Genomic DNA, 17,916 nt, shown 5'->3' on the forward strand with positions numbered 1-17,916 from the left:
TACACTCAAATCATGTAAGTTCTCTTAATTGCTTGATTAGATATGCACTAAGTGGTTAGATTAGTTTTAGGGATTTAAATGTTAAATTAGGGATATAGATGTTAGTCTTAGAATTTTTAATATTAGTTTTAGAATTTTTGATGTTTAAAAATTATTTTTATTATTTTTAAGCAATAGAATGAATTTTTTATGTCTCAAAAAAAGATCGATGCAAATGACCAAAATTAATATATAAATCACAAAAGGTTATTGGTATTACTATTTATTAGTATTTTAGTTTAGAAAGTCATATTTATGGAGGATTTTTTTTTAATTATAATAGTTAAATTGCTTCCTTCCACAACCGTACTAAGGACTTTAGTGCCATTAAGACAAAATATATTTTGTGTAATTTTTTTATAGAATGCTACTAATAATATATTTAAGAAAAATAACAAAATCAACGTTGATTTATAGTTTAATCACAATACTAAAAGGGACATTCCCTCAAAATCTAGGCTGCCACGTCAGATTAAATATTCGACCAATAGAAACATTTCATTTCGTGAATGGGCTTCGTATGGGCTTCATTCTGTTTTTGGCTACGGGCTTGAAATTGGGTTTCAGTTCGAGAGTGGCTTCGTCGCGAGTCGCCTTAAGCCGTATCATCTACCTAACCCTAGCTCTACGAAGCCAAGTCGCGATACTCTCTTCTCTTCCCCATTTCTCTTCCTCTTCTCTTCTCTTCTGAATCTGTAGCGACTGTGTATTTTCTTCACAATCCGTTTCATCAATCAATTTCGCTTTCAATTCAAACTTTATGGTTTCGTCCCATCTACCCCCTCTCCTCTTTCTTTATATAATGGTTTTTCTCCCGATTGCGGATCAAAACTTTAGAAACTCGATCGATGGCGATGAAACCACATGGGAAGTCCATTGTCTCCGACTGCGATGAGAAAGTTGTGTTCTTCAAAGATCTCTCCCTGGGTCACCACGAAGCGGAGTTGCGGTTTCGGCTCATCCATTTCTGGGAGGCTTGGAACCCACTGAAGAAGACGCTCATCGGCATGGAGATGCTACTCATCGACGAGAAGGTTAAGTAATCAATCGTTTGTCATAATATCGTTATCGTTCTTCACTTATTTATTTTTTCCTTTTATGTTGTGATTCGCAGGGCACTGTTATTCAAGGATTCGTTTCCCCGGGGCGTATCCAAAAATATCTGCCTGATATGAGACGAGGATCTGTTTACAAACTCAACAACTTCTACGGATCGAGGAACAAATCTGTGTTTCGGGTTGCTGATCATGCCGTTACAGTGTCGTTCTCATGGAACTCGGAGTTAGCGGTTCTTCTAGACTGTCCCACTCATTTTGATGAGGACCGTTTTCGGTTCCATTCATGTGAAGAGTTTCAAGCTAACTGCGACCTCAAAGGAGACCTCTACGGTAAGCTCTGTGATTCCCCATTTTATTTCTCAATTGAGTTGCTTGATAATTAGAAGTATGATTTTCCAATTCTTTATTGGTTAGATACATAGAATTGAAATTAGCTGAGTTAATGTTTTGGGTTTGTTCAATATTCTCTGCCTGAACTTGGAAACATAGATTTGGAATTGGTTGAGTTAATTATCGTGTACGTTAAAACTGCGTCTGTTTGCGATTTGAGGTTTTCACTAGATATTATTGATGAACAATGTTACTAAAAATAATTATTGAGTACTTGAGCATTATTACCAACACTGATTGCTAACACAATTGATGAACAATGTACTAGATGTTGTTGGCCACATGAAGTTGGTTAATGGTCAGAGTATCGTTGAGGGCCCAGTTCTTGACGAAGTGGAGATAACAAAGGCGAGGCGTGTTCTGATTCATGTCCAATCACATGAGTAGGTTTACACTATTTTTTAGACACTACTTCTCTTTACTCCTATTAATCTCTTAGTATCGTTTTTTTGCAGTGGACCGGTCATGAAGTTATATCTTTGGGATCAGGCTGCAAGAGATTTCTGCAGAAAGTTCAAGTCGTGCGAGGGCACACCCACTGTGTTACTGGTCACGACCGTTAACACGAAGACTCTCGGAGGTTTTGATTTCTATCTATACTATAGGTATCTTACACTTATATATCAGCATTCCGTGTTCTTTAATAGGTTTTCCATGTGACCACAGGTACTCTTGCTTTGACCTCAATGTCCTCTTCGCGTGTGTTTATGGACTACGATGTCCAACCTACCATAGATTACTTCAGTTGGTAAGCATTTATGTGTTTTGTTTTTACTCTTTTACTCAATGAAGTGCTTGCGGTTAACTCACTGTGTTGACTAACTAAATCAATGATTTTTACTCTGTCTCAGGTTGGGCTCTAATCCAGATATTGCTGAGCAGGTTAATGCAGAGGTTGTAACCAAGCGTGAGGCAATGACTATAGGGGAAATATTCTCATACATCGGGCAGGAATTTCCAAAGGTAAAGTCAATCTATATAACTTAAATCACTAAGAGAAATTTATAATCTTATGCAAATTCGCAGGACGCCTTCTTTGAGTGCACGGCCACGATCGATGACGTCGTGCATGGTTCTTCGTGGTACTACATTGCCTGCAGTGGGTGCCATAGTAAGGTTAACAAAGGTCCAACTTCGTTGCTCTGTTCAAACAAGAAGTGTGGAAAGGTTAACGTATCTGGTGTTCCACAGTAAGAACTCTAACCTGATCTTCAATTACGTTTTTATTGTGATTAGGTTCTCATTCTTTCATAACAGGTACCTGTCAAAGATATCTGTTTATGACAACAGTGACCAAGCTGTTTTTGTGTTACTTGGTGATGCCGGTCGTGAGCTGACTGGGAAGCCAGCATCAGAGTTAGTCAGAAGTTATTTTGAGGTAAATTTAAATAAGTATATAAGTTTTGTAACGTTTTGAGTAGATGCTGTTTGGTTTTCATGAGGTTAAGCTCTGAAACATATAAGCCTGACCCAGTTTTGATTGAATGACAGGCTAATGGGAACGTAGAAGTTGGCCATGAGGCGCCTGTTCCTGAAGCTCTAATCAGCACTATCGGTCAGAAGCATAAGTTTTGTGTCAAAGTAACAGATCATAACTTTTCAGGCAAGACCCGATCTCTCACCGTGACCAAGATCCTCCCTCTAGACACTCCACCAGCCACAGTGTCTTCGGAAGGTAACCAAACTACTGCGACTTCTGAGGAGACATCTGAAAACCGTGTGGATTCAGCAGATGGGAGTAAGAGAACCTGTTACAGTTCTGAGGTGGAGAGAGCTAAACGCCCTAAGTGTGGGAACTAGAGTTCTCATGTCACTTCTCAAAGTTTGCAGTTTACGTGTTTGTCTTATTTACAGTTGCATGCATGGTTTTTCATTTTGACTTCTCAAAGTTTGCAGTTTACGTGTTTGCTTATTTACAATTGCATGCATGGTTTTTTTCATTTTGTCTTTGAATTATGAGAGTTTTTTACCTTGACTATGGTTTTCTCTCATGTTGAATTATCAGAGTTTTTTTTAAGAATCATTTGTTATCAAATATCAGAGTATTTTACTAAATTGGGTCAACAAGTTAATTTCTACTTATTTGCATGTAGATAACATAAAAGTCAACGAATATTATGAATATATTCCCATATTGCGATTTTATAAGGCTTATGACAGACCAACTGGTCCATAAATATATTAGGATTCACTTACTAAAATAAAAAAAAAACGTAAATTTCAAACACATTTATTAAATGTGTTTTCCTTCACTAACGTAAAAAATATTCCCGTATCTCAATCAGTTTAATACTTTCCTAAAACTTACTCCTACAAAGTTAAACAAAACGCTTTCTACTCCCATCTCAATATTCGATTATCAAAACACTCTGTAACATTTTTATTCTCCTTCCTGGTTCCTCCTTTGGTCCTTTTACAATTGTCTACAAAGGTCGCCAAACGACACTGTAAGTGTAACGAATTTTTAACAAACAAACGATATATGAATATTCATCCACCCCTATAGCCAAAAAACTGTTTGCTTCTCTAGGTAAAATTACACAGGAATGGAGGACACACCTCGATCATCCCCTTTGGAAACTGCAGGTACAAAAATACATACTTTTGCATACAGTATTGTTTTTATCAAACAGAATTGAGAATAGTTCATATAGCTTTAGAACACAACACGTATTAGACAAAATACAACTCTTGGTTTAGTATGTCTCCCAATATACTAAGGTAGATATATTAATCAACGTTTTATAATAAAGATGAATCCGATGTTTTACTATAAAGCCAAAACACAGTTAAACTTATACAAAGCATAGTACTAGGCAAGGAGAAGTCACATGTATTTCCAAGATTCATGATTTTTAGTTCTGTTACTATTTTGTTTTGGCGAGATCAGTGCATTAACCCTGATTATAGTATATAAAAAAAGAATAACATCTCATTATTATGTTTTCCAAAATTTTAGCAAAGCCATAAATCCAAGCTAATAGTTCGTTTAAGGATGACTGAACCTAAAAACATAAGAATCCTGAACAAAATTTTCAAAAAATAGTTTTAGATGAAGAACATAATATACTCTCTTACAAATCCACAGTAAATATAAATTATTATAGATAATTTAACAAAATATTACAAGAAGTCGAGAAAATCAATAATTTAAATTCACCATCACGATCATATAATAAACATTTCAATCTTCATTTATAAAAGGTAGGGTAGTAACTCTGTAACATCGCAGGAACCTCACATGGCTATCAATATACTAAGCTAAATATACTAATATTTATAACTTTATTCTCGGTTATATGACAAACTTTTTCTATTACCGAGCAAACATCTAAATTTCTATTTTTAAAGTTAGGCTAATATTTTTGGGAAAAACTCTTTTAATAAGAAAATGGTAAAAAAAAGTAGTAACGTTTATCTGTATATTCATTGTATTAAAATTCATATTAGAAAAGTTGAATAAATATACTATTAAATGAATGGTATTGTTTTGCTAGCATTCATGGACATTATCATTTTACAAAACAATATTATACACATACATAGTCAATTCGAAAATCATTAAAATAAATTGTTTCTATATTCGTGATAGAAAATATTAAAATTAATTTTTAAAATATGAAAAAACATTAGTGAGCAGTAAGGCATGATCAGAGTGGATAAGAAGTCCACTATAAATATATGGTTGTTTGGAGATAAAATTGTATAGATTTATGAATTGAAAAAATTACTACAATTCATTATATTTACAAATTGAAGCTACTTTAATTACAAATTTAAAAAAAATCGAATTTCATAACATATACGAATATGGGCAAGCTTTTTTTTTTTCTGGTAGGAAAGCTTTAAAGAGAGAAGAGATAACTATATTATTTTTTGTTTCCAATCTCTACTTTCCTTATTAATATGAATAAAAAAAGACGTGTATGATATGACCATTAAAATATCAAATTAGGTAAATACTATAAACTTAACAGTGTTTATTTTAATTGGGATATTGGATTAAAAGTCTATATTAGATTAAACTTATACTCGGATAATGCAACTGGAAGAGATTTTTTTTGATAACTTTATGTTCTAAAAAATTTATAAGAGGATTGAAAGATTCAAAGAGAGAAAATATAACTATACTATTTTTGATTCCAGACTCTACTTTTTACAAAAATCACCTTCGTCCCATATTAAGCAGTTACAAAAGCATTATATAATTATTTGGTAAAGATATTATACTAAAAACTTTTCTTAGTTCACAAATAGAATTCACTCACCCTCACGTGACCACGATTTCCCCAGCCAGGCGAGTGCACATAACTGGCCATCGGATATCTTCTGTCGGGAACGCACATAACTCTATCACGGTTATGAATTTAGTTTTATGTCTCAAATTTTCTATCTATTTAATATGAAGACTAAAAAAAGTTAAAAGTTTATTTAAGCTTGGGGTTAATGACTATTTTCAAAAAGATCCTGTCAAATACACAATTTAAAACAAAGTTACAATAGAAAAGAGAATCTTACGCTTGGCGAATAAACCTGGTTAGAACTTCGAATTAATATTAGGTTGTATCTTATTTGGGCTCATATAGCCAATTTCTAACGCTATGGACTTATCTATTATTTATCCTAAAAGTCCCTTTATCTAATTTAAACATCTCTTTTTGGGTTTATCTATTTATATAATATTTAAATACAAATAAAATAAACTCAATTTAGTTTAATAACTACATTTAATACACTACTTCTTTTGCGTATTGTATAATTTCTAACTGTTTAAAAAGGTCCAATTTTATAAAGTTTATACTTAAAAAACTTGAACATCGATACAATCAGAAATTTTGTAGGTATTTTAACTGTAACATAATATGGACTTCTCCTTATTTGTATGAACGATAAGTGTTCTCCCATAACTTTTTAAAAAATAGTATATAGATATGTTATAAACATCTTTCTAATTTTTTTCCCATCCAGGAACTTCAACCGGGATCACACATAAAAGAAAAAGAGGACGCCCACCCGGATCACGCAACAAGCCCAAAGGTGTGTCATTACTCTGAAGATATATTACTTTATACTCTACGAGAATAATAATTTAAATTATGAATGTATTTTGTAGTCAATCAGATATGCAATCCACCGACTTTCAAACCAAAATACTATGATTGTAAGTTTAAATAGATAACTATAATATATTTTACACCAGTATCTATTGATAAACTAAATTATTTATCTAATTTAATCGTACAGGTGGCTGTGATAAATGTGACACTTATGGTATAAAACCAATCCAGTCTAAAAACATTATTATCCCACAATATCTAATGCTTATATTGTCTTAAATGGATCACTTTTAATTTATCCAGTGAGACAGAAAAACGCACGAGGGATGAGAAAAGCCATCTTGCTATCCAAACGAACGTCATCCCTGCCACAAGGTAACAATCCCTGTCAACTTTAAAACAATGTAGAAACTATAACAGAAACTTATACGTCTCATCTGCATATGTTATACGTATAGGTCTACATGCTCCACAAGGATCTCATGACTTACGTCCAACAAGAACTGCGAAGAAAGGTGCATATTTTCAACTCATATTTTAAATAAATGTCGAGAATGAGCACGATAAATTAAAAGCTAATATCGGTAAATGTTAGGTACATAAAATATTATATCTCTTTATAATAAATTAAACGCTCTTAACTATAAAAATACTAACCGCAATGTTTTAACAATTTAAAACACCTTTATCCACAGATAAAGGCTCCACATCTAAAGCCGAAGATAACCCCATCGTAGAATGCACAAAATGTGGTGCATTAATGTGGACTTCAGAGAGCACTGGTAAAGACTTCATAACAGGTGAACTAACCTTCACTATTTGCTGTAACCATGGCCAAATAAAGCTTCCACCGATCAATCAACCCCCACCCATGTTAGAAGAACTTCTTCAGCAAAGGTGGTTTCGAGATACCATTCGAGTCTATAATTCGGTACTGGCTTTCACCTCGATTGGAATGAAGATGGATTATACAGTGGTGAATGCTCCCGGACCCTACACTATACGGATCCAAGGTCAAACCCACCATAGAATAGGCTCGCTACTACCGAGACAAGGCCGCCCCCCCGAATATCTCCAGCTTTATATATTTGATACGGGCAACGAAGTCAGAAACCGTCTAAACGCGATGGGCCAAACCTCAATAGAAGGTAATCTTGATGAGACAACCTTGGCGCGCCTCATCGAGATGCTTGATGAGAATAATTGTTTAGCCAAGCTTTTCCGACGGGCACGTGACTACTACGAAGACAGCGGGCAAGAGTTTAATATAAGGTTGCTCTCAGATAAAGGGAAAGGTAAAGAATACGATCTCCCGAGTACGAGTGAGGTCGCAGGCCTTATCGTAGGGGATATGTCATCAACAATTGGAGTACGAGATATAGTGGTTCAATTCCAATCTGACACTTTGCAGCAGATACGTGACGACCACCCTCTGTACATGAGCCTCCAATATCCTCTTCTCTTTCCACATGGTGAGTATGGATATCACCCCGAAATCTCATTGCATCTTGAGACAGGCACCTCGAGAACAAGGCAATTCTTGACAATACGCCAGTACTACGCTGCTCAGATACAGACACGTCTTAACCAGGGGATGACATTGGTTAAAGGGGGTCGTCTCCTCCATCAATATGTTGTGGACGTTTATACGGCAATCGAAGAAGATCGGCTAAGGTGGGCCAGAAATAATCAAGATGTTTTGCGAGCCGAGCTCTACAGTAATGTACTCGATGCTGTTAGCAAGGGTGACACTGATGCTAAAATTATTGGACAAAGGTTCATATTGCCGCCCAGTTTCACCGGCGGGCCTCGATACTTAGTTGAAAAATGTCATGATGCGATGGCTATCTGCAGAGAATATGGGAACCCGGATTTGTTTATCACAATGACGGCCAATCCTAACTGGAGAGAGATTAAAGAACATCTTGAAATATACGGTGGAGACTCCCCCAATGATAGACCAGACATTGAATGTCGGGTCTTTAAGATGAAGTTAGATCAGCTGCTGAAGGATTTCAAAAAAGGAACTTTCTTCAAGCCATACACTGCAGCTCTCCACAGAATAGAGTTTCAAAAAAGAGGCCTCCCTCATGCACATATATTATTGTGGTTTGGAAACTCATCCAGAACACCAAGTTCGGAAGAGGTAGATGAGATTATTTCAGCCGAGCTCCCAAACAAAGAAGAAGACCCCGAAGCTTATAATTTAGTGACAAAACACATGATCCATGGTCCATGTGGTGTCATTAATCCGAAGTCACCGTGTATGGAAAACAATGTGTGCACAAAGAAGTATCCTCGGCCTTATAATGATAGTACTTCGATTGACAAATCAGGGTACGTGTTATATCGTCGCCGCCGAAATGAAAATGAGTCTGTGGTTAAAAGTGGGGCAACCCTGAACAACACGTTTGTTGTACCTCATAACGTTAATCTCTTAAAGAAGTACGAGGCTCATATAAATGTGGAATGGTGTAACCGTACAAGCGCAGTGAAGTACTTATTCAAGTACATAACCAAGGGTGTTGACAGAGCATCCGCAGTTATTGAAAAAGGAAATACGGCAACTACATCTGACACAGTTGCTTCTGCAGAACCAAAGGAAAAAGTGATTAAGCAGCGGAATGAGATCCAAGAATACATCGAAGCCCGGTATTTGTCAGCTTGTGAATCCATGTGGCGAACTTTCGCATTTCACATACATAAAAGAAAGCCTTCCGTTGAGAAACTTATCATTCACTTAGAAGGCGAGCATAACATCACCATTAAAGAAACTGATAACCTCGGCCGCGTAATCCGCAAACCAGGTATTGAGAAGACAATGTTTACTGAATGGATGGTATTATGCAGAAGGTCAGCATTTGCACGGACATTAACTTATGTGCAAATTCCAGAATATTTCGTCTGGAACAACACTTCCAAAGTCTGGTCTGAGCGTAAGAAAGGAAAAACCATTGGGCGAATTGTGGCTGTCCATCCATCAGCAGGTGATCGATACTATCTGAGGATCCTCATCAATAAGATTAAAGGTCCTAGAAGTTATGACGAGCTGAAAACTTTCAACGACGTGAAATACCCTGACTTCAAATCGGTTTGCCACGCACGAGGCTATTTGGACGATGATGTTGAATGGCTCGAGAGTATGTCAGAAGGTGCTAGAACAGCCACCCCATACCAACTCCGCGATATGTTTGTCACCTTTCTAACCACTTGCTTCATTGCAAGCCCCAAAGGACTATGGGAGCACTCATGGAAATCAATGAGCGAGGACATACTTCACAAGAGGCAAAGGATCTTAGGCCACACAAATCTGGAGCTGGACGATGAGACACTTGAGCAGTACACGTTAATCGAAGTGGAAAAGTTGATGCGCATGCAAGATCGTTCTTTAAACGATATTAAAGAGATGCCTAAGATCAAACCTGTTTTGCTAAAAGAATTGGGGAACAGTTTGTGGAACCAAGAAATGGATTACGATGTTGCCGAAGAAACGCTCAAGCATGACAATCAGTACAACTTGCTTAACGCCGAGCAGCGTGCGATTTACGAATCAGTCTTAGACTCTGTTGATAAAAAGGATGGAAAACTATTCTTTGTACATGGCGCAGGAGGCACAGGAAAAACATTCCTCTATCAAACCATCATATCCAGACTTCGCTCGAGGAAACAAATCGTTCTCCCGGTTGCTTCTTCAGGAATAGCCGCATTGCTACTACCAAACGGAAGAACAGCTCATTCACGCTTTAATATTCCTTTGAAGCTCGACGAAGATAAGCTCTGCAACATCAAACCAGGTACTATGCTCGCTGAACTCATCGAGAAAACGGACCTTATCATCTGGGATGAGGCACCTATGACGCACAAACATGCCTTCGAAGCACTTGACAAAACATTGAAGGACATAATGTCTATGAAAAACCCACACGCAAAGGATCAAACTTTTGGCGGAAAAACAGTTTTGTTAGGTGGTGATTTTAGACAAACCCTTCCGGTTGTTCCACAAGGGAGTAGAGCTGATACTGTCTTAGCTTCGATAAGTCATTCATATCTATGGAATGTCTGCCACAAGTTCCCTTTGAAGACAAATATGCGAGTCAACCAGGACGAAAAAGAGTTCTCTGATTGGCTTCTCAAAGTAGGCGAGGGTCGTCTGCAATCAGAACAAGAAGATGAGAACGATGGCTACCATGACCAAATGGTAAATATCGATCCAACATTCCTCCAAGAGACTAAAGATGAGTCACTAAAGCAGGTTGTCGATGCAGCGTATGGTGATACCAACCAAATAGAGGCCTCCCAAAGTACCTACACCGACAAAGCTATCCTAACACCCCGAAATGATACAGTCGATGAGATCAATGCGTATACAATCTCGAAAACCGAGGGAGAGTCAAAAGACTACTACAGTTATGATAGCTTTGAGGTTTCGGAAACTCAATCTAACCAAAATGATACACTATACGCCATTGAGTATCTCAACTCGATGGAGTTTCCAGGATTGCCTTCCCATAAACTCACTCTCAAAGTTGGGGCCCCGATTATGCTTCTGCGAAACATAAACCAAACAAAAGGATTATGTAATGGTACCCGTATGATCCTAACCCACATAGGCGAAAGGGTGCTTAAGGCAGATATAATTACTGGTTCCCACATTGGAAATGAAGTTCTGATCCCAAGAGTAGTCCTCTTGCATGGGGAAACACAGCTACCGTTCACTTTACGTCGACGCCAGTTCCCTATCAGATTGTGTTATGCAATGACAATCAACAAAAGCCAGGGCCAAAGCTTAAAAGAGGTTATCCTATACCTTCCTAGACCTGTCTTCTCACATGGTCAACTGTACGTGGCCCTATCACGTGTAACAAGCAAAGCAGGACTACAAATCATCAAAGGCGAAGACTCACACAAACAAAAAGTGAAGAACATAGTCTACAAAGAAATCTTCAACCGCCTTCACCCACATGAGAGTAAGTCAAACTCAAAACTCAGAATCTAATGGAAGATATCGAAGTGGTTATTTATCTAATAATTCATATCTATCTACTATGCAGCACTCGAGGTACCACCAAAAATGAATCAGAACTAAAACTCTTTTCGTGATGAAGGTTACCTCACTACTTACAAGTACGTCTTCCTACTCTACTCTCTAATTAATTGATAACTAATACTAATCTATGTGCACTGATATATTTAAAAATAAATTTCAGGCTCCCCATCATGGAAACTCCGTCCCTACCACCATCCCCTTCATCAAAAGTCCACCGTCTTATTTATGTTTTTTCTTCTATGTTCTAAGACATTAAAATCTGCTCTTTATAATGATAAGGACAATTTTGCTTCTACACGAAATTTATAACAAAATTAAATTATAAAGATATTAAGGTTATTTTTCATTTTGCACAACTTTCAAAACATTATATTACTCAAACAAACTGATGTGTTAATTAATTTTTGTCTACAATATAACATACACTGTTTATTTAAAAAAAAATGTGTTGCAAATATTTTCATACACCATAACCCGGGCGTAGCCCGGGACCGCCCCTAGTTAATATAATAAAGAAACACAAAATTGTACACTATATTCATCTATATATAAGTCTATGTACTTTTTGGTAAGCTAAATTAATGCACTTGTAAATATGAAAAGAATATATAAAATATATTTTTTAAAAAAGGAATGGATAAAAAGAGTGAATAAAATAAAGATACTGAACGCTATAAAATGAAAGGATAGAGATACAGATAAATACTTATGAAAATTTTATGAAAATGCTTCCAGAACTTTTTTTTGTTGACACATAAATTAGCTCTTAGATATTAGTGAGAGTGTGATTTCAGGAACAAAAACAAAAGTATTTTAGACCTTGGAATAAAAGACCACTGAACTAGACAACTAGAGGGGAAAATTGAATTGAATATGGTTCACTCAGCTGCAACTGGATAAAAGCAAAACGACACGTAGTTCAAAAATCCCCTCAAGTAATATCGAATTTATATGCGTTAAATACTTTTGATTGAAAAGCACGTTACTGAGGCAAAAGGGAACCACGTCGAACGATATCTAGACACCTCACAATAAACGACACGACGTGTACTCTTTAGTCACCATGCAGATTCCTTTCTTTTTTTTGTTTCCCATCACTTCTCACTTCACCTCCTCAAAAGATTCCTCGGATCATCATCATCAACAATGGCTATGGCTACGCGCGCGATCCGCTGCCAGCTACCGTCTCTTGTTACCAGATGCGAATCCTCGGAACCTATTAAGCAGATCCAGATCCAGCAGCGACCGAGAGGAGGCGATCTAGCCGAGAACGGGAAGATCGTGCTTCAGCCGAGGCTCTGCACGCTGAGATCTTACGGATCTGAGATGATTGTCGCTAAAAAAGACGGCGGCGGAGGCGGAGATGAAGGATCTGAGGTCGAGTTAGCGTCGCCGTTTTTTGAGACGCTCACTGATTACATCGAGAGCTCGAAGAAGAGTCAGGACTTCGAAACCATCTCCGGCCGTCTCGCCATGGTAAAAAAAAACAAACCTATAGACGATTTAGTAAATATTTTAATTAATTTTTAAAAAATTTGGAGATTTAAAAAATATTTTGGAGGTCTAAATGTGTAATTTTCTTGAGAAAATTTGAAAGGCTAAAGCGAATGTTTCATTAGACTTGGCTAAGCGTCCATCTCTGTTTTAGCTCTCTAATTTTTGTATCCTTTTTTGACAGATCGTTTTCGCGGCGACTGTGGCGGAGGAGGTTGTTACGGGGAACTCGTTGTTCAAGAAACTTGACGTGGAAGGGTTGAGTGAAGCTATTGGAGCGGGACTTGGAGCTATGGGATGCGCAGCGGTGTTCGCGTGGCTAACGATTTCGAGGAAGAGAGTTGGGCGGATCTTTACAGTGAGTTGCAACTCGTTTATTGACTCGTTGGTCGATCAGATCGTTGATGGGTTGTTCTACGACACCAAGCCTAGTGATTGGTCCGACGAAATCTAAATCTGTTTATAGATTTCGTCTTGAGTACCACTACAAATGTATAATTAGTGTATAAACGTCGTCTATAATAGTATACTATACGTACTATAGTTGTTGTTGATCTTCAATTATAATTTCTTCATGGTGGTTGATGAAGATGATATTGAAAGTCTGTGTAACTTGTTCTTCTATATCAAAATATAAGAAATAATCTGTGACTGGAGTTAGTGTTCTTAGAATTGGATTTATCAGAAGAAAATTAGAGATTGGTCATTGTTTTTAAAGAATTCCTATGAAAGAATCATTGACAGAATAGGAGACAGAGGACGTATAGATCTATGGTTTTGCTTTCTTTCAACAGAAGATAGAACTTTGTATAGTATACAGCTCCTATCCAGTTTCCTCTATGCTATGCGCCGCGCCCTATGGAATAGTGTAACTCATATATGTGACCATGAGCCAAATTATATATATGGTCATCCGGTGCACCATGTGGTCATCAACCAAATTGTGAAAGTCAAACTTCTTTCAACAGTAACATCTTTTCTGAGACAGGATGGATAAACAAACATTACATTCGGAAAAAAAAAATTGTTTATCAAATGAGTTTTTTTGGTAATAAAAATAGTGAAGTGGAGATGCAGGGAATCGAACCCTGTGCCTCTCGCATGCAAAGCGAGCGCTCTACCATATGAGCTACATCCCCTAATGATTATCAAGACCTGTTTTTGATTTTGGTCCAAAGAGATTCATTTGTTAAACGGGAGAATCGGTTGTGTATGTAACTATGTGTATATGAAACGGTTGACTCGAAAACGAGGGGATCATCTATATTACAAGGATTCATGGACACCTATTAACGTATGAACATGTTTATGCCCCTATATGGGGGACAACGCTATGAAGACGGTGTAGTTTCAACAAGTCATACGGTGGGAGCAATGGATTATAAATATATTGAAAATGATGGGTAATGCCCATCGGGTCTTTAATAGTGAGAAACTATCTCCATAAAACTTCTCCATATCCATCCTTCTCCATGACATGTAAAGAATGACTAACTCAATTTGAATCAAAAGCAAACAATTTGAACTTCTCTTCACTCTCGAATTACACAAATGGAATTTTGATATGAATTAATACACGGTTTACAATATATAATATGTGAATATTTTTTGTGGGAGGCATGAGAGATTCATACATCAATTATATACTTTGAGAATTTACTTCTCAAATAATATAATAATCTATAGAGGATGATTGATCTCAAGCAGGTCACGTATTGTAATTTCAGTTTATGAAACCAAACATCTCTTAGTAACTGTGACTTTGAGACCATGTTTCATGTGTAGAACTATGGAAGAAGCTGGCTCGATCTTGTGCCCTTCAAGGACCTTGATATCATAGTTTTGTATGATCTCAGCAGCTACTATCTTCATCTGCAAGAAAGACAATTTTTTCCCCAAGCAATTTCTTGGACCAGAGTTAAACACAAAGAACTTGAAAGATGGTTCATGTTTCAAGCCTCCATTTCTCTCAGAGATCCATCTCTCTGGTTTAAACTCAGACGCGTCCTCTCCCCATACAGCTTTCATTCTCCCCAAGGCATATACAGAGAACAAGATCTTCCACTTTGCATCCACCTTGTGTCCACTTGGAAGCACATCTTGCTTAATGGGAGACTTTCTCTCAAACGGGATAGGAGCGTATAGCCTTAATGCTTCACACAATGCACCATGTAGATACACCATCTTGCTTATCTTGTCTTGATCAAAACCCTTGTCGGAGGATCTTGGTAGATATGTGTTGATCTCTTGACGAATCTTGGTCAAAGCTTGAGGGTTCTTGGAGAGAAGCCAGAAGAACCAAGTGAGAGTTGTTGCGATGGCGTCTCTTCCAGCAAGCATGAAACTCTTGATGATGTCTTTGAGGAAGCTATCGTCTTTAGGGTTTAAGAGCTCATACTTGGTGGTATCAAGATTCATATAGAATTTTAATAAATCCACATCATGAGCTTTTTCTCCAATAATGGAGTGTTGATGAATCTCCTCTCTCTTTGCAGATATATACTTTGCACAAGATCTATCAAAAGCAGCATTAGCTTGTGTCATCTTCTTCTCTTCTCCGAGTCCAAGCCAGTTTTGAAGCTTCCACAAGAACATAGGCTTAACATGCCTAACCACAACCACTTCTTCAGCATCATCCATAGCTTTTGCATACTCGTTCTTCGGCATTTCAATGGAAAGAGAGTTAGAATCGTAACCCGTTACAAGAGTTAGGGTTACATCGAACGCTAACCTCTGGAACACGTCTTGTAAATCGAAAACCATATTCTCCTTTGCGAAATGATCAAGAACTGGCACAAGCCCGTTCTTGATTTTACTAGCAATGGTCTTTAGTGAGAAGCTTTGAAACCCTTGATGGCTAAGCATGACCATTGATGATCTCCTCATCTCCTCCCAGAGTTTGGAGTCAGCAGTGAAGATTCCTTCTCCAAGAAAATCAAACATCTCTTTGAACTCTGATCCTTTGTCGTAATTAGAGAAGTTGGAACTGAAGACGTGTTGAACGTTCTCAGGATCTGCAGTGATCAACATGTTCATTCCAGAGAACCAAGGGCCTTTGAATACAAAGGTTAAGTTGGAGACTTCGAGAACTTCTACAAGATAGCCATTGATCTTGTGAAGCATGACGAGCACACCAGGAAGCATCCCAAGAACGGGCCAGTTTCTAGGAAAGAGTTTATGGGTTTTCTTGTGAATCAAGAAATGGAAAAGGATAAAGATAAGGAAAACTATGAAGACATCAAGTAAGCCTATGTAAGCCATTGGTATAACAAAAGTTTTGTTTTTCTTACTAAGATTACAAGAGATAGAGAGACATGACATTTGATTTGATTCTTTGGTATATTTATAGTTTTTAGGAAGGGTAGACGTTAACAAAGTTTCTGTACATGCAATATAAACTTTAAAACATGGGTGAGAGAGACAAATAATAATTTCTTTTAGGCGACATGGGATTGGTGCACTGCATATCTTGCAAACAAGGATTTTGCACAAATTAAGTTTTATTAAGTTATTTGATAAAGCTTTAAAATTAAATTAAAAATAATATTATAGTGATATCATATAAATTTTTGGTTCCCACAAAATATAATGATATAAAAAATTGTTTCCAATAATAATTAGAATTAAAAAAACAGCTTAACGTAGTTCCTCCTTAATTGCTATAATTTTCTATTTGTTATTTTTCAATAAAATCATATATACGTTCTTGAAAAAGCGGAATTTGTAGACCTATTATTTTTTTAAGTAAAGCCATTTAAAGACCCAATATATATTATCCATATACACCTCACGCATAAGGGCTACAAGAGTGAGAATTAGTACCAGTGACCACTTTTGTAGTTGGGAAATGGGAATATAACTCCAGCAATGGTGTGGTTCATGGCATATGGACACACGGGCTGGAGGACCCATGGTAAGGTTTAGATAATGGGTCACATGATCTAGTTTAAATGTCATATTAATCCTCAGGTCAACTTTATCCATTGATTGGCATACAATGGTCACCGACATCTCGGATATAAATTATGATCGAATTCAATGTTTATTATCAGATATATCTTCTACAGTTTCACGGCATTGGGAAAAGAGTGAAACACAACGCGGTATAGTAAAGTCCCCACTATTCCATCCTACTTCACCTGTTACATCGACAACCTGTTTAATTAATAAGCAAATATACAACATGATTCTCTCTATCAGAGGAATGAGAGATAACACCTATGAGGAAAACGCAATACGCAAAGTCGTATGGTGAAATCCATGACCTGATAAACTTTTTTTTTTTCGCTTATTCCAGGAGGAGTTGGTCCTTATGGTCTTAATCTCCCTCTCTGCCCAAAACCATCTTTTGGCCTTAAACTGAGACATGTTTAATCTACTTTTCCACCAGGTTTTAGACCAGGAGCAACATCGATCGCCACATTTGTTCAAACCAACTGGTCTACCACGTCTGATGGTAAACTGGGGTTTTATTGAGTTCTACTTTTGGACTTTTGTATTTTATCTATTCAAAATATGTGTATCGAAGTTTTAAAAAGTTTTGGAGGAATATTAACCAATTTGGATGCAGAAAATATAAAAAATGCATGATTGCACATAAGCATCAAAAGTTTTGTGTCGAACAAATATTTTACGATCATGTCAAAGTGATATGAGGTCAATCCAATGTTGCGCGGTAAAAATTATGCATATTTCACTAAAAATTGGTACATCTAGCGAGTTTAAAAAACATGTCTAGAAAATTTAGAAGCCAAAAATGATCTACCAATCGAGATATGGATCGACTGGCACAAACCTAAAAAGGTGAAATCTGGCCGAGCGAAAAAGGATT

The 17,916-nt window shown here is 36.9% G+C and overlaps 4 protein-coding genes and 1 non-coding gene across 5 annotated transcripts; 3 read left to right on the forward strand and 2 right to left on the reverse strand.

Moving 5' to 3' along the window:
* Window positions 1-862: 862 nt before the first annotated feature.
* On the forward strand, window positions 863-3,563 carry LOC108869788. The gene is made up of 9 exons (XM_018654650.2): window positions 863-1,073; window positions 1,154-1,427; window positions 1,756-1,870; window positions 1,943-2,067; window positions 2,154-2,235; window positions 2,339-2,450; window positions 2,514-2,677; window positions 2,745-2,865; window positions 2,979-3,563. The coding sequence occupies exons 1-9, from the start codon at window positions 888-890 to the stop codon at window positions 3,285-3,287; spliced, it is 1,488 nt and encodes a 495-aa protein (XP_018510166.2). The 5' UTR covers window positions 863-887; the 3' UTR covers window positions 3,288-3,563.
* Window positions 3,564-4,943: 1,380 nt separating this feature from the next.
* On the forward strand, window positions 4,944-12,312 carry LOC103842764. The gene has a single exon (XM_033281248.1). It carries the CDS (start codon window positions 7,305-7,307, stop codon window positions 11,538-11,540), a length of 4,236 nt encoding a protein of 1,411 aa, XP_033137139.1. The 5' UTR covers window positions 4,944-7,304; the 3' UTR covers window positions 11,541-12,312.
* Window positions 12,313-12,661: 349 nt separating this feature from the next.
* LOC103842489 (stress enhanced protein 2, chloroplastic) lies at window positions 12,662-13,741 on the forward strand. Its single transcript, XM_009119111.3, has 2 exons — window positions 12,662-13,067; window positions 13,270-13,741. The coding sequence occupies exons 1-2, from the start codon at window positions 12,738-12,740 to the stop codon at window positions 13,537-13,539; spliced, it is 600 nt and encodes a 199-aa protein (XP_009117359.1). The 5' UTR covers window positions 12,662-12,737; the 3' UTR covers window positions 13,540-13,741.
* Window positions 13,742-14,151: 410 nt separating this feature from the next.
* Window positions 14,152-14,224, reverse strand: TRNAA-UGC. The gene has a single exon. It is a non-coding gene; the product is annotated as a tRNA-Ala (tRNA).
* A 351-nt stretch (window positions 14,225-14,575) lies between these two features.
* LOC103842490 (alkane hydroxylase MAH1) lies at window positions 14,576-17,915 on the reverse strand. Its single transcript, XM_009119113.3, has one exon. The coding sequence runs from the start codon at window positions 16,404-16,406 to the stop codon at window positions 14,814-14,816; it is 1,593 nt and encodes a 530-aa protein (XP_009117361.2). The 5' UTR covers window positions 16,407-17,915; the 3' UTR covers window positions 14,576-14,813.
* Window position 17,916: the final 1 nt, after the last annotated feature.

Source organism: Brassica rapa, chromosome A09 (assembly GCF_000309985.2).
Source record: "Brassica rapa cultivar Chiifu-401-42 chromosome A09, CAAS_Brap_v3.01, whole genome shotgun sequence".
Taxonomy (NCBI): Eukaryota; Viridiplantae; Streptophyta; class Magnoliopsida; order Brassicales; family Brassicaceae; genus Brassica; species Brassica rapa.